Below are 23,252 nucleotides of genomic sequence, written 5' to 3' on the forward strand. Positions count from 1 at the left end.
TCTCCCTATAGCTGGCATAGTTAGTCTGGTAGACTAAGCTAACGGTTTGTTTGCAGAGCATGAGTTGATGTTTCATCATTAAATACACACACGTCAGTTGTGACAACATATTTGTGAATAGCGTAGGCCTAGGGTTATCTAATGATTAAGACGGACGAACCCCAGGTATACATCTTGTATCTAAAGGACAATAGTAGGATCACTCATTTCTTGCATTCGCCCATATGTAAAGCCAAGGATATTAAGTCATAATCACCATAACATCATAATAATTAATTGTAACGTACCTTAACTGACGTAGAGTGCACTTATGTGTGTTATACACTGTTTTTAAATTACATAGTCTTTTAATCCAATTTAGAGAGTCGCTTGGGACCATGCTTTTGGACCAACACAAGCATTTCGATGTGGGACTAGCCATCTGGACTGCTGTAGTGCTTGCACTGCCCGATACACCATGATGTACGAAAAGGATTCAAAGTTTAAGCAACTAAACAAATCTTCTATATATCAATTTGAAGTGTGCACTTGCAGTTGTGTGCACTTACCATTCCCAAAACCATCGTTCCAAAATATTTGAGTCACTAGAGAAAGTATAAGATAGAGCTTTATCTCTGAGGCCCTAGTAAGAGTAGAAGCAGTGAGGACAATATGTAACTTGCGGGTAAAAAACATTAAGTATAATATTCCATATCTGCTTGTTTGTAAGAACGAGTCAGACAAATAGCTAGCTATGCAATGATATTCTTATTGTGATTTTAATGAATTCTCTCTTTTTCATATTTCTATAAGTTATATGATAACCATGTGTCATTCTTCTTACCGGTACTGCCTTAGTTTGATTCCCTCATTGCAGTATAAGAACTAATTTGAAAGCGCGTCTAGAATTGGTGCATTTTCAGTGATGGTGCCTTATGACGTCATGAGAAGTTTGCGCATGTCCCTGAGAGACTGCTGTATACTGGCTGACATCTCCTCAGCACTGGTCTCCTTATAGCTCTTCCAGGCACTCACACTGTAGGTTATCCTACAAATAAGGAGAACTTAAGTTTTTAAAAAAGTATATCTAAATCCTGACAAGTAACCATATATTGTTCTTTATCACGCTATATAATTTGGGGCAAGTCGACATTGTCAGGACAAATGAGTTATTACTGTATCCAGAAAAACAGAACTTACTAAAAAAACTAGAAAATGTTTAGCAATCTTTGATAGCAGCTCCCCGATTTCCATAGTTACGTGAATGCAAGTGTTAACGCGTTAAGTTCACCCTACGCAGAAATTTGACAAACCTATCTGGTAGGATGTTGTAGAAGATGCCGTGACCGTGGTGCACCATGGGAGCAGCCGCCCCAGGACAGGGGGTGTACCCTCCTAGACTGGTGGACAGGACGAAGTTTCCCCCACCCCCACTGTAGAAATCACATTTATTATCATTAAAAGCTGGGGGAAAATGATAAAAGATACCCACATGATAAGAATTATATTTGTTAAATCAGCCATGTGGCTTTGAGTCAAATGTGGGTACGCTATGAGTTATTATTTAGAAAGCAAACCCTTGGTCAAAGAAAGAGCTAAACATCAGAAGCACTATAAACCAAGCAAAGGGGATAAAATGTGTGGAAAAACAACACTACAAGACCCTGTACCTTTTTGTGTACGCTGGATCAGCAAATATTGAAGGCAGCGGAATCCCTGCACCCATGGCCAGGACTTGTAGCCCAAACAGGTGACGATCAAACCCTAAAGGGAAAAGCCTACGTTAACTAGACACACAGTTTGATCTACGGGTTGACTAGTACAAAGCAAATCTGGACAGTCAAGTGGAAAAATAATCACGTTTGCATAAATCTTTGAGCCTCTTACACTGAAAGAAGAACGTAAGACAGATCTTACACACTTCATTGCGTTGAAATGATTTGCAAGACCAAGCAGAGCTAGTTACGCATTACCAAGCATGCATCTTGCTTCCTCCATCAGTTTTATGTGCTTCTGGAACGCTGCCATCATCAGTTCCTTCTTCTCTTCGACCGGGACTGTGTTGTCCACCATGACCTTACACCAGTTGACCACCTCCGTGGTGCATGACCGGACAGTCTCGGTCCGACCGTGGTAGTACTGCCGCAGGGTCGCCGTCTCATACATCGGAGCTGGTCTGACATAACGGAAAATTGCATATTCACTCATCCATTCATATCATTATGTGCCATTTTGGCACCCTTATTTGCTAAATCATTCATTCATTTAATGAATAAAACGTTTGCTAAAATTGACTAAAATGCAAAGGAGACACCCATTTGATAGCGGACACACAGATGACATACATTTGCTCTTTACAACACTACAGATCTGATATAAAGGAATATGTCATATATCTTTAAAGACATGGCTAACAATGCGTTCACTTAAATCATCATATGTGATTATCACTGTGCTTTGAACAGAGCATTTTAGATACATTTTAAGGGATTATAAAAGTATTTCATACTTTCCGTGGATCCTGAAGTATGCCAGCTGCAATGCAGTTTGCATGTAGGAGTCCGGGTGGAGCTTGAAACTACGGATGAACTTCTTCCCATAGTCTGTGAAGCTGGGGCAGATGACTTCAAAATCCGATGCCTGTATCAAACATTTCAATGATAGATATGATTTGGAATCATGTTGACACTCTAGACTAAATTTTGTTCGTGATACGTACATCACGTAACACTTTTACACACTGTACTTTCCCCAGCCCTACTGCTGAAAGGTCATCTCTAACAACATAATGTTCGATAGGATGTTCCGGACCGGTACCGGTCTGTACAAGCACATATACAAAATACAACACGTGTTGTATTTTATCTATATGACGAAAAAGCACACATTTCAATGCAAAATGCGCCGGAGGTTGAAGAGCATTTTGTGTCCTCGAGCAAAAAATTGTAATAACTTCAATTCCAGTGTCTGAATCTGGTATTTGCATTTTCGACAGCGGCGCAACTGGCGCCCGCAAAGCGCGTTTGAATAATCCGATGGAAGCCCGTGCAATACGACTTCCAAGCCTGGGCATATCGACCAGTCCAGAACACCCGTATTGAACATTATCCCGGTTCAGGTAAGACATAATACTAGCACCTGTTTGTGGAATGTTTTTTCAGCTTGTATCACTGCATCTCGTATCTCGTCATCAATGGTGAAAACAAGTTCTTCTGGCTGAGGGACTAGCCGATCAGGAACGCTTCCCTGGAACGAAAAGCAGTGTGGCTAAGTTCCTTAATCAAGTCGTAGATTCTCATCCCTTTTATTTCAAATTCCTTCACTGCTATATTAAGTATTTATAGATTACAGTAATGAAAAGAAATATGACTTTATGTGATATGAAATACCAAGTCTGAGTGACTGCAAAGAAAAAGACATGAAATGTCATAGCAGCAATGTACCATGATAATATTTGCACAAAATTCTGATGGAATTCAAGACGCCAATGCTGCCATCTTTTCCCTATATATACTAAGGATTTGTATTGAAACAAGTACCTTCCAATTCGGTCCATTCCGCTGCAGCTGGGAACTTATAAAGTAGCCAGTGTATCCATGAACCAAGGCCTCGGCCGAGGAATGCTGCAACGACAAATAGAAGGAGAAAACTATTTTTGATACATGTCGCCTAGAGACGGACTATTTTCTTTCTTTTTCATTTTCCACAGGGAGGGATTAATATTCTTATGGACTTGAAGCTGTGACCTACATCTATTTTATGAAAAGAAATATTATTGATCAAACTTGGAATAGAATTCCAGAAAAGAATGTGCCTCTAACTTTGCCTCTCTTCCTTCTTTGACAAGATCTGGATCAACACAGTGAATCAAATTTTTGTGTTTAACCTTTGGTTAGGCCAGTGATGCACAGTCTGTACTATGAAAAAAACTCTGATAGATAAGTGTCAATGTGGAAACAGACACATACAGGTAATAAACATTACCTCATAGTTTGCACAGAGTAGGCCACTCTTGAAAGCCACCATGGTGCTGATATGGTCAAACCATCGGTTATGAGCACTGCCCGCCAAGGTCTCGTATAAGTTCTGCAGCAGACAATATAGAATAGATACAAGTTGTAGAAGATTAAATCTTAACAGATGCAAAAGTAAAAGATCTGGTAGGAAAATTTGGGCCAAGACAATGATTTAAAAAAAAAGGAAGTTGAGGTGAGCCCCAGCATAACGGATTAAAATCTATAGAAGAGGCAGGCAGTGTTGCACCGTTGTTTACTACGGTGTGCTTTTTGGCACATGCAGACATCTCTTGCACGAAAAGAATAGACAGAGTGATTTAAAAGATCTCTTCTATGCCAAAATATATGACTTACCTCGCCATGGTTTTTCGGGAAAGCATCGTCAAACGCCAGGACAAGCATACTCTGTTCAATGATCGCTAGATTGTGAGCATTAACTGCGTCCATTGCCATCATTTTCTCCCTAATCTGGGAAAAAAATTGAGATTTGTGTCAGATTATACGTAAGACATTTGGTGTTATTGACATCGGAAAGTCCATGTTAATTTGTATTGTAAGTCAGAGTAGAGTGTATGGATGAGACTCCAAATTTGATGAAAATTTGATGCAAGAGCTATCATTAATATCTTTAAGTAGCCAACCAGATGTTAAGAACTATAAAGCATTGACTCCCAAACCATACCATTGCCCATTTGGTCCTGTCTTCTGCTGTCATTGTGGAGATGTGAGGTCCCTCTGGAGCATTCTCACATTGTTCTTTCACACTGTCCAGTTGTCTGGAAGAGAAAAATTACACCACTTTACTATTATCTTTTTTATCGACAACATCTATCATAAGTAGACCTGATATAGTAATAACTTCGTCAACCAACTTTTTCACAATGCCCAGTATCCTTCATTGGAGAAAAGAAGCAAAGAAAACTTTTCTCTAGAAATGTATGACAAACCAAACGTAAAATGTATCCTTTTTGCTACGAACATCTTGTTCATTCGCATGTAGTGTTAAATAGCTGTCTTACATCTATAGAACTTGATTAGTCTATTGCTGAGGTCACATCGGTGAGTTAACATGACAATGGTAATGCGTAAGGAAATACTAGAAGATAAAATCAACGATCATACCTCAAGGTATGCTTCAATAATGCTACTTCGTTACCTTTTGAGCTCGGGTGGGGTCAAGGGTTCGCCCTCTGGGTCAATGACCTCTAGCTTGAACACGCGACCCTTGCAAAGCACAGTGATGTGGGTGGGTGCTGCGCCTTCAGCTTCTAAGGAAGGAGAAAAGGTTGCAACAATGTTTCGTAAAGCCCCCCCCCCTCTCACTGGACCCGCGGCACGCTGGCGTACAAGTTTGACCAACTAAACACAAGAAGCTTAAAAAGATTCGTTTTTTGTCGATGAAATTCGTTCGAGTGCTTTGTCAATTCGATCGGTCACAGCAACGCCGCCAGCGTGCCGCGAGTCCAGTGGGGGGGGGGGGGTGGCTTTGACAGCATTTGTTTACATTTATCATTAATTCTACTGATGCCAACAACGTTGGAAGAATTTATGTAGCAATCTATAGACTCTAATACAAGAAACGGAACAACACAGTACCTGTCCTAAAATTACTGACAATCTTGTCCATGGTCACACCAGGGATTCTGTGAGTTGACACCATTTTACGAAACTGGTCCATACAGAACGGCTGGCCTGTTCGTACCGCTTTGTCTACGGGTACCTTTTCCCTGGGATGGAAAAAAAGTAATATATACCTTTATTAGTTCCCCAATGATAATAATGTGATCGTGAATATTGTCTACGAAAAAAGGTTACAGAAATCTACTTAGATATTTTCATCTTCTTCATCATTGTTGATGCCTTATCGAACACTTCTGAAAATACATGACGTTGCAATTTTACGATCTGATCGACAACATCAGTCGTTTTTGCCGATTTTTTTTTTCAAATGATTTTTACCCTCCCCAGTTAGCCTTGTAGCTGAAGAGATATTCTTTCACCCCACACAGTAACTGAGAAAAATCCCTTGGAAGAGACGGCCGTCGCTAGACTTGGGGGAGTGAAACTGAAACCAGTCTCCAATTGAAACCGGAAATAACGTCCCTTTTGAATGACAAAACAAATGCACTCTTACTTCCTGAGAAGTTTCCACATCTGTAGCCAGTACCACAGGTACAATGGAACTCTGTCCATGATGCTCTCCTCCTGTGGCGGCCAGATGTGTTCAAACGTTGGGATGGACCCGGAGATGTTGGAGTTTAATGGTAACGGGAGGCGAGACCTCAGATACACCACATCCAACCACCAGTCTTCAAGCTGTGGGAGAGAAAAGAGATATGCATTTTGTTTGTTTGTTTATCTTACCGTGATAGGAAATGATGTCGACAGTTGGCGATTTTCAATGAACTTCAATTTTAGAGTTTGACTAATGTAATAATTAAATTATGAATAAATCATAAAGGGAACTTTTCACTGTTCTATAGTTATCACCTACGTAACGTTACCATTAGCTTCAATATCATTTGCTTCCTTCGAGGCTACAAAAGGGTTTAACGTTACTGAATCTGGAGTTTTTAAAAAACGAACACTTTGAAAACGTCACATTCTGTCTTCTACCTACCCAATTTCTGTTGACCTTTGCCCTCTCCAGTAATTGTTGACGCAGTGATTGGCCGACCCCTTCTTCAAACTCCCTCACCGCCGCCTCGGTCTCCTTGTATTCCTCCGCCGTAACGAACGGTTTCACTTAGGCAAGGACAATACTATCATTATCATTTTATACTAATGATTGTTCTTTACTATAGTGTATGCCCAGATATCTCTCTTTAGTCCTATTTTGCCATTATGCTGTCAATTCTGCGATAGTCGTTTTCTTTTTGAATTAGCAAGCACGCAAGCACTGTATACAATGTGTAAGTAAATTGGAATTTTAGCTAGATAAAATGACTGTGTTCTCAATGTACTTTATATTAACGGTTTCTAGGTCTGCTACTAGCAGCCTTGTTTTGTTTAGTTGTTCTTCTTTATCTATCCCAATACCAGATTGACAACAATACCTGACTCTAGATACTTGTCCAGCGTGTTCTTGAGAGGAGGAACAGGTAAAGGTGGGAGGGAGTCCTGGTACTTCCAGGTTCGCTCTCCGAACACTTGGATCGCTTTCTTCACCAGCCATTCTTGAAGACTTCCCGGTATCCACTTTAGCTACAAAGAGATTGAAAAAATTTAACTAGCTAGATCTTGGGTGTTTTCAGACCTCCCATTCTATAAATGACAAATTACTGTTATTGTGATGGCAAGGACCTCCACGATTTCTTTCCTCCCAACATCTGCTTGGAAATAAGGAGGAATGATGCAGTGTCCATAGCCTGTTTACACCAGCTCTCTGGCGGAGGTTAATGACCTCGGTTACAGTCGGGCCGGCCGCTAAGAGCGCGATTTAATCAGGCTGCAGTGTCCAGTGTCCTCCCTGTATTAGTTCATTTCCAAAATAGTCTAGTATAAAAATCATATCACTAGCTTGATGCTAGTAAGCTAGTAAGCCTCATAACCAACGACCAACATGTTCCTCTACGCCTATCAGGTAACTTTCTGTTCAAACAAGCGTTTTGACCTTTGATCCGGATGATAACATTCGTTTGTTTATCCTACATTTCAATCAAGAGTTTGCACGTTGCCACAAGGCGTCATAGGTCAGGTTTCAACATCGTAGACGACAGCCCAACACGTATATTTCTTACGGACGCTAAAAAAGGGAGTCTGCACGACGTAAGAACTGAAAATCGCCCGTTTGTTCTACTAAACCATTAACGTTAGACTTTCACTGACTTGTAGCTGTTTTAGATCGTCGTCGTCGGTCGCAAACTGTTGCACCAGCTGTAGTTTCCTGACGGCTTCTGTAACCCCCATGCACGAAGCAACATACTCTAGTAGCTGGAGAATGTAGTCCTTGACGGTACGGTACAATGTTGTCAGCGACATGGTGGCCTCTACTCTCTTGTCAAGTCACTGCTGGGACAAATCGTTTTACAGGTCATTAACCTGTTCAAAGGTCAGTCAGAGGGTTTACGGAAAAGGCTGGGCTGTCTGCCAGGCCTGGCTACCCCACCAGGCTACCCTAGCTGCAGGATGTAGCCCTGGATGGTACGGTGCAATGTGGTCTTTGGCATGATGGTCTCTACTCTCAATTTGAAAAAATGGTTTTACAGGTCATTGACCTGTTTAAAGGTCAGTGAGAAGGGTTTCCGGAAAAGGCTGGGCTGTCTGCCAGGCCTGGCAACCCTGCAAAGCTACCCTCTCTGGGCTCCCGAGGGTGTGCACGTGGGTTTGGTCTCAAATGGAATTCCCTTGAGTTAAATATGATAATCGGAGCTGTGGCTGGGCTGGACAGAAGGCAACAGCTAATCATATTGCTGGGGGGAATGGGGACTACTGTAACTGCAGAAATGTTCGCATGGATTTATTTTCCCGGTAGGAGGAAAATGGAGTGTTCGCGGTGGTGAAGTGCTTAAGTCACCGATGGAACAGCTTTTCGAGGTGGTTTTAAGTTCGCAGTAAAGAGTTCATCGCGAAAACCACGAACACTTAAGCACCGCGGACTTTTCTGCATTTACAGTATACACTTCCCTGTGGCTGTACTGCCAGCCAGGTCTTTAAGGAGCATAGTGGTGGCTATCAGTCACGTATTCCGCATGAAGGAAAGGCACAACACAAAGAACACTATACATTGAACAAACGCACACACAAATAACACATACATTCATGCACATCCACTTTAATTGTGCGACATGTGTCTTGATTACCTGAACCAACCTGTCACTAATTTGAAGCAATCAGAGAGTGCAATTGCGTGTGGTATAACTGTTTTTTTTAAAACTTTTTTGTTTAAAATCCAGTAAAGGCAGTCACTTAAGGAACTATGCTTTTGGAAAAGTACAAACATTTTGGTGTGGGACTAGCCCCCTGCTGCAGTGCTTGCACAACTGTGTGGGCCAAGGGCTATAGTAATGGAGATGGGCACTGCCCAATACCAAAGGTAGGGGATTAGGATTCCAATTTTAAGTATTGAATCCATTTAAGTAATGTCTACTTGCAGTTGTGTACATGTACATTTAACATATTCACGCCTTGTTCCGATACATCTATTAGGAAGTGTTGCAGCAATAGAGACAGGATCACATAGAGCTCTGCCCAAGACAACTAAGTAGAGCAGAAGCACTGAGGACAATATGTCACTAGAGGGTAAACATTACCATATCATTCCATATCTGCTTGGTTATAAGTGCAAATAGCTATGTATGCAGGGACGATCTTACAGTGATTTCCAACGAAATTCACCATTTTTATATTCATATATAACTTCTGAAGGCAGTCGTTTATTATCCACTACCATTCTTTTTACCAGTAATGTCTTAGTTTGATACCCTTTATTATTGCTATCATGATGATATAATCAGTTTGTACTACTAGTACTAGGCTCACCTTATTGCATACATTCATATACAATTCTATTCTAACTGGTATAGGCTAACAGTTTTAATTTCGAAATAGCTGTAGAACAGTCAGCTGTTCTTGCCTAACTAAAATCATGTTGCCTAACTTTCTGATCTAGAATGATATCATCAGCTCCAAGAAATTCTTGTACATTGTAACGATACATGTGCCTACTCCCAAGGGTTGATATGTATAAGTTGACATAGTAAAAACATAATGGAGAGACCATGGATGTTAAAATCATCAAGCAACAAAACCAATCAAAACTAGAGTTCCACGACCTCATACCTTCGCCAAATGATTTTAACCTTTATGACTGACGTATTAGGAGTGTTTCTCATCAATAATAAATCATACCAGTTGATTGTATTAAAATATATGTCCAAAGTATGAGCTTAACAAATGATGAGCTCAACTAAGAAGGTTATGCTAATATTTATCATCAATTATGCAAATGAGGCCCTTATTAGCATAATTTGATTCGACGATGTTCACATTCACATAACTTCCCGGTGCCACAAAAAAAGTACGAAAATGTATGAAATTGCCATCATTTACAAGTGTGGAATTATAGAAGTTACTCATTAAGTATGCAAATTAGCATATTTCATATCACATTTGCATATTTCTATCTATCAACATTCCTCTCTTCCTCAGTCACAATTTGAATAGTCATATCATGGAACAAAGCAGATTTTTAAAGTTTCCTCATTAATTATGCAAATTATGATCTGTTTTGCATAATTATCGTCCAATCATACTAAGCATCACACAAGCTATCTACATACCAAAAATCATGACCATCCATAAAGGCCATCTTGTTATAGTATTTTCTCATTATTTATGCAAATGAGGTCTTCATTTGCATAGTTCATATCAATTGATATTTCTCTCTTCCTGAGTTACATATGTCACATGTTTCAGAGTCCTATGATGGAATTTGGCAGATGTATAAACTTTCCTCATTAATTATGCAAATTAGATACTGATTTGCATAAAAAGTATCTAATCTTGTACATCATCACTCAAGCTATCTACTTACCAAAAATCATTACCATCCATCAAGCCCTTCTTGAGTTATTCCCTTTCAAAGTCAGACGCAAAACCTGCTCCTGCAGTTCCAAAAAAAGCCGCTAGGGGGCCCAAACCCATACCACTTACTCTCTGTCCAAAGATCTATCTACCACTCAAAAATCAGTTCCATAGCATGTCCAGAACACGAGATATCAAAACAGGAAGTTCCGCTGCAGTACCATAAGAAGCCGCTAGGTGGCCCAAAATCTGATCGTTTTTAGGTCTCATCATAAGCTACCAACATACCAAATACCAAGACAATCCATCAAGGCATTCTTGAGTTAAGCTGGTCCACTACACACAAACCCACCCACAAACGCTACCCTCTGCATAACCTTCTCGGCGAAGGTAACAACTCAACCAAAAAGCACTAATTAATCCCTGAAACCTTCAAGTACCATAAAACATGATGTAAAAGTTGCATTGTAAAAGTTGCCATGGCATAACTGTTATCCAGGAAGAAAATGTATCATAAAATATTACAGAATATATGACATTTAACCATAAATAATTCTGGTTATAGTTGTGCCTATATTTCGAAATAACATCAATACTAAAACACTGATATAGGAATGTTGAATAACTGGGAAAAAGCAGCAACCAACTATAACCAAACAAATACAGTACAGCTAGAATAATAGTAATAAATAGGTGCCCGGCAGTCTGTATCGGCCCCCGTCTCTGTTGGGGGAATGTCGATGGGCTCTCACTGAGTCTTTGACTGCCGAGCACCTTTGACCTGTTGCTGATGTCACTTCCCCTCAGGTCAAGTGACGTTGGCTTTGGGTCAAAAAAACTTGAGAAGGACCAAAGGAGTGGTCAAAAGGTTGTTGGTAAGCACTTTACTTCGTGTATGGAAATAGTGTGTCGTTCATTACTATGACTGTCCATAACAGTCAGACAGATGAATCTTCAAACGAAATTGGAATTGTTGTATTTTCAGTGATGGGTGCATTATGACGTCATGAGAAGTTTGCGCATGTCCCTGAGAGACTGCTGTATACTGGCTGACATCTCCTCAGCACTGGTCTCCTTACAGCTCTTCCAGGCACTCACACTGTAGGTTATCCTACAAATAAGGAGAAATGCAAAAACGTATGATTTTTTGAAGCCTGAAGAGTCGGTATTCTGTGATCTGAAATTTCAGGTAATTTTCAAATAACAACAACAACAATGGGACGAACATAATTTTCTTCACCTGCCCTCTTATTGTAGTATACTAAGGACAAACTTAGCTATCCTAGTGAGTTAATGCCTGAGCTCCTATGTTGTAGGATAGCATTGATAACCAGGCTTAGAATACAGCATAGCTACTTCCAGGAAAACTGATTATGCAAACAAATTCTTACCCAACAGAAAGGTAGGAAATATTTAGCTATCATTGATATTATGAGCTCCAGAATTCCCATACATGAATACAAGTGTCACTGTTCATGTACATGATGAAGTTTTGTTTAATGTGCTTGTTCTGTCTTCTGTCTGCCTACCCCCCTTTCAAACCGCTAACTTAAAATCACTGCAAACTTAAAATCATAGCAAACACTAAATCTTCTTCCTACGACAAAATTATATCAACGCAAACTTGAATCAATTTACAGTACTGTAAATGCAGAAATGATTGCGGTGGTTTTATGGTCGTGGTTTTTGCGGCGACCGTTTCACCGCAAACTTTAAACCACTGCGAACATTTTTGTCCAAAACTGTAGCAGTATGTGACTATGGTGCTGCCGTGAACTTAAAACCAACCGTGAACGCTCCATTTTTGCCTTGGCACGAAATAAAACCATGCAAACTTAAATGCATTTACAGTATTATAAGATAGATGTGAAAAGACGACAAACCTGTCTGGTTGGATGTTGTAAAAGATGCCGTGACCGTGGTGCACCATGGGAGCTGCAGCCCCGGGACAGGGGGTGTACCCCCCTAGACTGGTGGACAGGACGAAGTTTCCCCCACCTCCACTGTAGAAATCACATTTTATAATCAACAATCAATCAAAAAGTGTTTGACAAAACGAGAACAAGTACAGACTTGACAGAACTGTAGGTTATCAGTTTTGGGGTCCCACATATGTATCGGGTAACATAAATGAAATTCAAAAGGAAACCTTTGGACTGGAGGTAGATATAACAAAGAGCTAAAATCAGAAGAGCACTTCTCAGGTAAAGGCTAGGATGTGTGAACACAGCAAGACTCTGTACCTTTTTGTGTACGCTGGATCAGCAAAGATGGAAGGTAGTGGAATCCCTGCACCCATGGCCAGGACTTGTAGCCCAAACAGGTGACGATCAAACCCTAAATGGACAAGGAGTAAACATATCCAATAGAAACACAGTTCATCTATGTTTTGACCAGTACAAAACCAATCTAGATAGCTTAGTGGAAAAATGTGTTTTGGATAAATCTTGATGAGCTTCTAGATGATTTAACAAAAAAAGTTTAACATCTACTAACATAATTCCACTAAGAAGATACATAATTCCGCCACCCAGAAAAGATACATCCAAAAAGATCTCTAACCCAACATCCCCCAGTATAATGCACTCCTGTATATCTAAACTGTACATCAGCAGATATCCCACTTCATTACTATGAAACAGATTACAAGACAAAGCAGAGCTGCTTTTTTAAATTACCTTGCATGCATTTCGCCTCCTCCATCAGTTGTATGTGCTTCTTGAATGCCGCCATCATCAGTTCCTTTTGCTCTTCAACCTAGCAAGGGAAGAATCAAAAATGATTTTCTAGATTTCTAGTATGTAGATGGTCATATTTCTTTCCAAAGAAAATTCTGTGATGGTACGTATGCACAGAATACTAAAATTTTGAACAGAAATACATCTATTTCAGAACATTACTTAAAGCAACAGACTACATTCAATATGCAATACATGAGTATTCAGTGATGAGGAACAGCATACCGGGACTGTGTTGTCCAGCATGGCCTTACACCAGTTGACCACCTCCGTGGTGCAGGACCGGACAGTCTCGGTCCGACCGTGGTAGTACTGCCGCAGGGTCGCCGTCTCGTACGTCGGCGCTGGTCTGACATAACGATAAAGAGACCATATTCAACCTTTCACTCAAACTTCAAATCATTGTCTGCCATATTGGTATCCTTCAAAAAAATTTTCAATGAAACATATCTCAAGCACACAAGCTAAAATATGCTGCAACAATTCACTGAAATGGAATACCAAAATGACAGGAGATGCTGTAAATAGCAGCAGAAATGTTCACATTGGTTTTATGTTCGCGTTTCTCACAGTGAACTCTTTACCGCAAACTTAAAACCACTGCAAAAAGCCGTTCCATTGTGTGACTGTAGCACTACTATTGTTTCAAATGCGAACTCAAAACTAGCGCAAACACTTCATTTTCTCTCTACCGCGAAATTAAATGCCTGCGAACATTTCTGCATTCACAGTATTAACTATTTGCTGTCATTTTGGTTTTCCATTTCCAGCCTCAGGTGACATAAAATCGCTCTATACAATACTGAATGATGATTTAAAGGCAAAGGTTATATATTCTTACAGATAAGACTAAAATGATCTCATAGTTGAGTCATAGGTGATTGTTACTTTGCTATGAACACATGATTTCAGGAATCCAATACAAATTTAGGGAGAGAAATATTTTACACACTTTCCGTGTTGCTTGAAGTACGCCAGCTGCAGTGCAGTTTGCATGTAGGAGTCCGGGTGGAGCTTGAAACTACGGATGAACTTCTTCCCATAGTCTGTGAAGTTGGGGCAGATGACTTCAAAATCTGATGCCTGTATACAACAGTGCAAGTGTAAGCATTATTTGGACTCACGTCCACTCTTTTTTGCTGATACATACATCATAATACAGTACACAACCCAGTTTCCTGTGCCTTTCCCAGCCTTGGTACTAAAAAACCTTCCTCTACACTGTACAAGTGCTTAAAGGTCTTCTCCACCCAGTACTATCCTGTACCATCCCCAGCCTTAGTACTGAAAGACCTTCCCCACCTTGTACTATCTTGTACCCTCTCTGGCCTTAGTGCTGAAGGACCTTCCCCACCCAGTACTATCCTGTACCCTCACCAGCCTAAGTGCTGAAGGACTTCCTCCCATCTAGTACTATCCTGTACCCTCCCCATCCTTAGTACTGAAAGGTCTTCCCCACCCAGTACTATCCTGTACCCTCCCCAGCCTTAGTGCTGAAGGACCTTCCCCACCCTGTACTATCCTGTACCCTTCCCAGCCTTAGTGCTGAAGGACCTTCCCCACCCTGTACTATGCTGTACCCTTCCCAGCCTTAGTGCTGAAGGACCTTCCCCACCCAGTACTATCCTGTACCCTTCCCAGCCTTAGTGCTGAAGGACCTTCCTCACCCAGTACTATCCTGTACCCTTCCCAGCCTTAGTACTGAAAGACCTTCGCCACCCTGTACTATCTTGTACCCTCCCCAGCCTTAGTGCTGAAGGACCTTCCTCCCATCTAGTACTATCCTGTACCCTCCCCAGCCTTAGTGCTGAAGGACCTTCCTCCCATCTAATACTATCCTGTACCCTCCCCAGCCTTAGTACTGAAAGACCTTCCCACCCAGCACTATCCTGCACCCTCCCCAGCCTTAGTGCTGAAGGACCATCCCCACCCAGTACTATCCTGTACCCTCCCCAGCCTTAGTGCTGAAGGACCTTCCTCCCATCTAGTACTATCCTGCACCCTCCCCAGCCTTAGTGCTGAAGGACCATCCCCACCCAGTACTATCCTGTACCCTCCCCAGCCTTAGTGCTGAAGGACCTTCCTCCCATCTAGTACTATCCTGTACCCTCCCCAGCCTTAGTACTGAAAGACCTTCGCCACCCAGTACTATCCTGTACCCTCCCCATCCCCAGCCTTAGTACTGAAAGACCTTCCCCACCAAGTACTATCCTGTGTTCTTCCCAGCCTTGGTACTGAAAGACCCTCCCCACCCAGTACTATCCTCTACCCTCCCCAGCCTTGGTCTCGAAAGGCCTTCCCCATCCCCCTGCTATCCTGTACCTTGCCCAGCCTTAGTACTGAAAGGCCATCCCAGCTTTGGTATTGAAACGTCATCCCCACTATTCTGTACCCTCTCTTGTATTGGTATTGAAAGTACTTCCCCAACATTGTAACTACAATTACCTGTTTGTGGAATGTTTTTTCAGCTTGCACCACTGCCGCTCGTATCTCGTCATCAATGGTGAAAACAAGTTCTTCTGGCTGAGGGACTAGCCGATCAGGAACGCTTCCCTGTAATAAAAAGCAGTGTGGCTAAGTTCTTTGGACAAGTCCTACATTCTCATCCCTTTTGATTTTCATTGCTGTTATATTCAATATTCATACACTACATATGGGTTTATGTGATACAGAATAACCACTCTCTAAGTCTATTAAAAAAAAAGACAGTAACCTACATTAGCATCAATCCGCCGGGTTACATAAATCTGCTGCTTTGACAAACAGTGTGTTTGAAAGATCTTTAGTGCAGCACCCACCTGGAACGAACAGTTTAGATATACAGGATTGCATTACACTGGGGGACGTTGGGTTGGAGATCTGTTTGGACGTATCCTTTCATGGTGGCGGGATTATGTACCCTGGTGGAATTTTGTTAGCTGATGTTCCTACACTAGATGATGCAGAAGCAATATAAGTTACGCCAATATAATCTCACCTTCCATAATGATCCACTCCGCTGCAGCTGGGAGTTGATGAAGTATCCAGCATACACGTGAACCATGGCATCTGCTGGGGAATGCTGCAATGGAAGGAGAAAACGGTTACTAAGTTTGTACCTCTATGAAAATTAAGGAATTGTTTTCTGTCTGTTTGTTTGTTTGTTTGTTTGTTTGCCTCGGTGTGTGTTCAAGGTTGGTCAAAGGTTGACCTGCGTTTGAATTAAGTATTTTCAGATGTTTGGCAGCTGGCAGTGAACTTGAATCTGTTTCAAATCTATAAGGATGGCATGAGTGTGAGAGTGGAAGGTTAGGTAGGCCCGGGTCCAAAGTTGTAGGCAGAACGATGCATACACAGAGTTTGCAAGAAATTCACAATTAATGAATCAAACAAGAAATGCACAAAAACTTCCATAGATTTTCAATATCTTGTTAATTTCTGTTAAAGTTTTGCAGATGTAAAATTTTCAAGCTCTTAACAAAACAGGAAGAATATTCTGATGCCATTCGTGTTTTAGTCAATTGTTGCATACTTTCAACTATGAAAAATGTAGGCTTGTATCTAGGCGTTAATGTTAGAATAAAAACAAAACAACATTACCTCGTAGTTTGCGCAGAGTAGGCCACTCTTGAAAGCCACTATGGTGTTGATATGGTCGAACCATCGGTTATGGGCACTGCCCGCCAAGGTCTCGTAAAAATTCTGCAGCAGACAATTTAGAATAGATACAAGTTGTAAAATTACGTTTTAACAGATTCAATAGTAAGGGATCTAATACTAGTAGGCAAATATGGGACAAAATATGAAGTTGAAGTGAGCTCCAGCATACATGGAGTTAAAAACCTGTACAAGCGACATATAGCGTTCTATCACTGTTCACCATTTTAGCAGATGCATACAGTTTTGCACAAAAAGAATTACCAAGATCTTCGTCAAAATCTGGATAGATGGGTGATTTCTATAAGCTCACTTCCTAGTCTAAGAAATATGCCAAAGAGGTATGACTTATCTTTGATTAACCTCCATGACAAATGGTTGTTTGGCCAAATGTTGGCTCGTCAAGATAAGCTGAATATGACCTTTTCAAGGTTAAATAAAGGCACAACAACAACGTCAAAGATGTATCAATTTGACCTCCCTGACAAGCAGTTGTTTGGCAGAATGTTGGCTCCTCAAGATGATAATGATGTCAGGAACAACTACAACGCCAAAGATGTATCAATTTGATTAACCTCTATGACATCAGCAGTTGTTTGTGCTGAATGTTGGCTCATCAAGATGATGATGATGTCAAATATGACCATTTTAAAGTTAAATATAGGCACAACAATAACCTCCATGACAATCAGTCTTTTGCTGAATGTTGGCTCGACAAGATGATGATGATGCCAAATTTGACCTTTTCAAGGTCAAATAAAGGCACAACAACAACTCACCTCGGCGTGGTTCTTCGGAAAGGCATCGTCGAATGCCAGGACAACGATACTCTGTTCAATGGTTGACAGGTTGTCAGCGTTGACCGGGTCCATCGCTATCATCTTCTCCCTAACCTGGGAGGAAACAAATATTGAGATTTGTGACATTTGTGGGATTTTTGGAGAGGCACAGCGCCTCATATTTGCATTCTTTGTATTGTATAATGTCCTGTACAACCATAACCCCCACCACGTAGTTTCACTCAGGTCAGTTTGAGCCTTAGTTTGAGCTTCACCTCGTAATCGTCAAAGCCATTGGTTATCAGGAAAATTGCGCTGACAAAAGGGCTTTGCAAAAAAGCAGCTTCTACTGTGCTGTAAATCCATGTAATGTTGCGGCCATTAATTTTAGTAGTTTTGGTGAAAGGGAGTTGTTCATGGCAATTCATCTTAATGGTAGGAACAAACATCACTGTCTCAAATGTTAGTCTACAAAATATCTAAATTTTAGCCGATGACTAGAGACAGTGAAAGTCACTAGAATATCGTTACCATTAACAAATCAAGAATTACTAATACAGTAATGCATTTTGCTGGAAAACATATTTGTTGTGTCACTGACATCCCAAATTCTGTATGTAATACTGTATCAACTACATTCTTAAGGAGCATATCAGGTAAGTATTATGATGTTTTCACTCCCAAAACATACCATTGCCCATTTGGTCCTGTCTTCTGCTGTCATTGTGGAGATGTGAGGTCCCTCTGGAGCATTCTCACATTGTTCTTTCACACTGTCCAGTTGTCTGGAAGAGGAAAACATAACAAGTTTAACTGACAACATACATGTATATGATTAGTTGACCTAACTTTGCCAAGCTCTAGCTTTTACATGGTTTGGTCACATCATCTAGAAGCCTTCATGTGAAAAAAAGAAAGAAACTCACCTTTTTTGTATAAAGCCACATTGGTAAACCACAAAGAACTAGTTAGTGTCTGGTGATATATTCCTTTACTCCTATATATCACATGCATAATGTATATAACCTAAGCTCTCTTACATGCATACAACTTGGTTTTCTTGATTGGTTTTACTGCTGTGGTCACCCCCATATTGAAGAGTTGACAGATGTCTTTATCAATAATTGTAATTCTATTGATAATCATCTGACATCCAATGAATAATGATAATGCATAACGGAATACTTAGTATAGAATCATCATTCATGCATTAAGGTATGCCACTACAGTGCTAGGTACCTTTTCAGTTCGGGTGGGGTCAAGGGTTCGCCCTCTGGGTCAATGACCTCTAGCTTGAACACGCGACCTTTGCAAAGCACCGTGATGTGGGTGGGTGCTGCGCCTTCAGCTTCTAAGGATGGGGAAAAGGTTACAACGATGTTCAGTTAACAGAGTTTGTTTACATTAACAATATATATCACGATTTCTAATTATGACAACAATGTATTGAATCAACCGCACTTATTGAAAAAAGTAGGGGTCCTTCCCGGAGTGAGGTGATCAAATAAATCTGTCGGGATATCTGTCTCCAGCTTGTACTGTCTGTACAAACCTAGAGTGTTACGCCATAAGACTATTTTCTGGGTATGCAATACAAACAAACAAACAAACTAACAAACAAACTAACAAACAACACAGTACCTGTCCTGAAATGGCTGACAATTTTGTCCATGGTCACACCGGGGATCCTGTGAGTTGAAACCATTTTACGAAATTGGTCCATACAGAACGGCTGTCCTGTTCGCACAGCTTTGTCCACAGGTATCTGTTCCCTGAAATGGAAAAAAGTAAAAGGTCTTAATGTATCTTTAATATTTCCTTCAAGTGATAGTGAAATCTTATGTGTGAAGGTAAACATTATGTACAGTATTTGCTTGCAAGTGATGCCTTTCTAGTCTTGTTGATAAATATCTTTTTCATGCAGACGTTTGATGCCTGAGGCAATCTCCAAGCAGATCTATTGGTGACAATGACAGCATCCAAAGGGCAAAAGCAGTGCCACGGTGGCCAATAATAGTTGCTTTTGCCCTTAGGATACTGTCATTGCCACCGACATATCTGCTTGGAGATTAGCCTTTCAGGCTCCATCATACTGACACTGACGGCTTGCGTCCCCTCTGAGGGTAAAAATGATTTTCTGGGTACAGGCGTCCTAGCTCGGTTTCGTCGGAGGTGTCACAGCACATAAGCATAGAATCACCGGGTCATTTCATCAAAGCACAAATATTGGACATTTAACTGGATTACTTTGTGAGGGGGATAAAGGAAGCCATCTACATTAGAGCCCACCAGCCGACACTCAACAGAGATGGGGGCCAATATCGCTTGCCAGGCAATAACGATTCATTACTCGAGTCACATGTCCCTCAGAGTAAATGAATCACCATCACTCCTGAAGAAGGTTGAGGTAAGAGTGACTGAAAATTCGAGGTGAGCTACATTTGCTTGTATCAAACTTAATCAAAGGTAAATAACTTTGAAGTCTTACTTCCTGAGAAGTTTCCACATCTGTAGCCCCTGCCACAGGTGCAGGGGAAGCCTGTCCATGATGCTCCCTTCCTGCGGCGGCCAGATGTGTTCAAACGTCGGGATGGACCCGGAGATATTGGAGTTTAACGGTAACGGGAGGCGAGACCTCAGATACACCACATCCAACCACCAGTCTTCAAGCTGTGGGATTAAACAATGATATCTATTTCATGGTTTGACTAAAGACTAAACTTTAAGGGGAGCTAAAAGTGCAAAAGCCTAACCTCTATTAACTTTAATCCGCCACCACTTTGAAAAACAGTTGGTTTGAGAGATCCTGAAAGTCAAGTTCTCACTTGTTTCAAATAATGTTACATGTAAGTCCGTCATAGTTCAGGGCGTTCCCACCATTTGAAATTTGTGCCGTGCATGTCACAACTAGTTCTGATAATTTTATGTATGAATAGGGCTTTTCAAACAGGTCTTCCCGAGGATGGATTTCGAGCAATTTTCGATTTAGAGGCAATCGACGTGTAAGCAGGCTTTGAGGGGTTCGACCCACAGAGTAGACAATGCCTTCCAACTTTGACCATTCATAAATATCTAATCACACTGTACTTCAAAATGTAGATCCTCTAATATCGTTTTGATCCTTCCAAGGCTGATGAAGGGTCTATTGAGTCTCAACAATGCTAACGTCACACTACCTACCCAATTCCTGTTGACCTTTGCCCGCTCCAGTAATTGTTGATGCAGCAATTGGCCGACCCCTCCTTCGAACTCCCTCACTATCGCCTCTGTCTCCTTGTATTCCTCCGCTGTAGTGAATGGTTTGACTGCGGGCAAAATGAAACGCTTAGCATTAAAGTTACTTTTGCCAAAATTGTCATGATCTCAATGATCATTGATCAAGCACAGGTTTCAGCCAGGGGGGCCAGAAATGGCTGCGATTATTTTTTCGGCAGACATAAAAGTTACTGTAGAGTTGTTTTCATTCATCCTTTACTTAAGCACCTTCATCTGAACTTTCATGTTTTACAGCAAATGTAAAACATCATTCATGATGATGATTGTGATTTAAGTAGGCTAAGGAATGCAAAAAACTGCCCAAGAAGACCACTCAAGGGACCAACAAAATCTGGTCTATGTGGACGAGTGGACACTGTAGGATTCTTAATGCTTGTGTTAATTAATATGGGAGAAATGAGCTAAGGAGTCCCTCAAAAAGTAAGATTGGCCTGAGGTGGTCAGAGGTGGTCCTTAAGTAGAGGTGGTCACTTGTTCGTTTGTCCGCTTATATATACTCGTCCGTCCGTTTGTCGGTTCTTTCGTTTGTTCATTTGTTTATCCATTCCTTCAATCATTCATTTGTACAGGTTTGACTATAATGTGTACCTGACTCTAGATACTTGTCCAGCGTGTTCTTGAGAGGAGGAACAGGTAAAGGTGGGAGGGAGTCCTGGTACTTCCAGGTTCGCTCTCCGAACACTTGGATCGCTTTCTTCAGCAGCCATTCTTGAAGACTTCCCGGTAACCACTTCAGCTGCGAAGAGACGACAGATACACATTAACTCTAAGTAGATGCTGTAAAGGAAAGTCAATTTTCGGGGCTACCGCATTTCCCAACTGACTGCTTGTGATGGCCCAGACAGTCAACATCTAACCTTCCAACATCTGCTCAAGTCTAGTCTAAAAACAATATCACCAGTGATGCAAAAAACTGATTCTAACCTCAGAATTTGCACCATTTTTATATCTTATCATTTGCAGGGCAACCAACTTGTTCTGTCTGGTGATTGATATCTTTGTGTGAGGTATAGCTGAAATATTGTTTAGACCTTTGATCCAACTGATGATTTTATTCGTTTCTCCTATGGATACTTACCTTGAATACCTGCCTAGCCTATCAGGTCCCTCGAGACTTAACTTGTTACCATGTAGGCATATGCCGTATTAGAGTCCTAGGAGACTGCCGGCACGACTTCGGAAGTTAAAGCAACGTTAACAATAGCTTTGGTAGTTGAATGATTTCCGGTAGTGTTAGCGATGTTAATTAGCTAGCCTTGCAGTCTAGATTTGATTATTACTATTCCTATACTGTAAATGTTGAACTTTTTGTTGTGGTCTAATGTTCACGTTTTTCAAGGTGACCTCTTCACTGCAAACTTAAAACCACAAAAATGCTTAATCTGTCTTCTGCCTGACTACTCTTATTGTTTCAACTGTGAACTAAAATCAATGCAAACACTCCATTTTCTCCCTACCATAAAATTAGATACAAGCAAACAGTACCCCATCTTCTTACCAAAAAAATTTCATCTATAAAGCATTCAGTTAGCTTAATAACTTTGCATAATCAGACTTTCTGGGTAAATAACTATATCACAAGCTGGGTCAGTTCCCTCTTCTAGCCACTGTATGTTTGATCATCCAGCCTTCAGAGCAAACATTAAACAGCAGGAAAGGTTCTATATCGGCCTTATAGGATAAGTGATGATACCTTATCTTAGCTTACGGTAATTACTTTTAACCACGCCCCCTTCCGAGCAATAACGTTACTTGCATCATGAAGAGATTCTAGTAGTACGTACCTACCTACCTAGTCCCTACGACCTCTAGGTCGTTGGGGCCTCAGGGGCCCCCGGGCAGGTAGACATGAAGAGACTGACAGGACAGAGACAGAAAAAAGGGAGGGGGGAGGGATACGGCCATGTCTTATTCTAGACCTTTGTTTTGATCTAGACAGCCAGAAATACCACATAACAACTGCACACGTTATGTGTACTTGCTGTCAGCCGAATCTAGCTAACCCTTCTATTTTTTTCTCACGGTGCCCGATCAGATTCACTGATATACTGACCTGTACTTGTTGCAATTCTTCATCGGTTGTGGCAAACAGTCGTGCCTGTTGAAGCAGCCTGGCTGTCTCGGTGGCCCCAATACAAGAGGCGAGATATTCTACCCAGGACCACACACAGGATTTGATTTCGTGGCAAACCTTCGTGAGGGACATATTAAAGGCGTGTGTCTATAGACAACTACCAACTGTACTGTACCGGCGAGGTCACTTCACTAAATAGGACTAGTACGACTGTAACATGATACACACC

General features: G+C 41.1%; 2 protein-coding genes across 2 annotated transcripts; both read right to left on the reverse strand.

Annotated features, from left to right (window-relative positions):
* Positions 1-734: 734 nt before the first annotated feature.
* LOC136446976 (peroxisomal carnitine O-octanoyltransferase-like) lies at positions 735-8,159 on the reverse strand. Its single transcript, XM_066445636.1, has 16 exons — positions 7,824-8,159; positions 7,052-7,199; positions 6,616-6,740; positions 6,130-6,311; positions 5,592-5,722; positions 5,152-5,263; positions 4,678-4,771; positions 4,350-4,463; positions 3,964-4,065; positions 3,519-3,602; positions 3,118-3,225; positions 2,489-2,619; positions 1,953-2,155; positions 1,650-1,743; positions 1,293-1,412; positions 735-1,027 (listed from the first exon to the last, which is right to left on the reverse strand). Exons 1-16 carry the CDS (start codon positions 7,974-7,976, stop codon positions 913-915), a joined length of 2,016 nt encoding a protein of 671 aa, XP_066301733.1. The 5' UTR covers positions 7,977-8,159; the 3' UTR covers positions 735-912.
* Positions 8,160-10,918: 2,759 nt separating this feature from the next.
* On the reverse strand, positions 10,919-23,252 carry LOC136447639 (peroxisomal carnitine O-octanoyltransferase-like). The gene is made up of 17 exons (XM_066446679.1): positions 23,003-23,252; positions 21,538-21,685; positions 20,854-20,978; positions 20,162-20,343; positions 19,315-19,445; positions 18,913-19,024; positions 18,365-18,458; positions 17,674-17,787; positions 16,838-16,939; positions 16,236-16,319; positions 15,704-15,811; positions 14,211-14,341; positions 13,484-13,607; positions 13,199-13,277; positions 12,764-12,857; positions 12,404-12,523; positions 10,919-11,631 (listed from the first exon to the last, which is right to left on the reverse strand). Exons 1-17 carry the CDS (start codon positions 23,153-23,155, stop codon positions 11,517-11,519), a joined length of 2,016 nt encoding a protein of 671 aa, XP_066302776.1. The 5' UTR covers positions 23,156-23,252; the 3' UTR covers positions 10,919-11,516.

This window comes from Branchiostoma lanceolatum, chromosome 13 (genome assembly GCF_035083965.1).
Source record: "Branchiostoma lanceolatum isolate klBraLanc5 chromosome 13, klBraLanc5.hap2, whole genome shotgun sequence".
Lineage (NCBI taxonomy): Eukaryota > Metazoa > Chordata > Leptocardii > Amphioxiformes > Branchiostomatidae > Branchiostoma > Branchiostoma lanceolatum.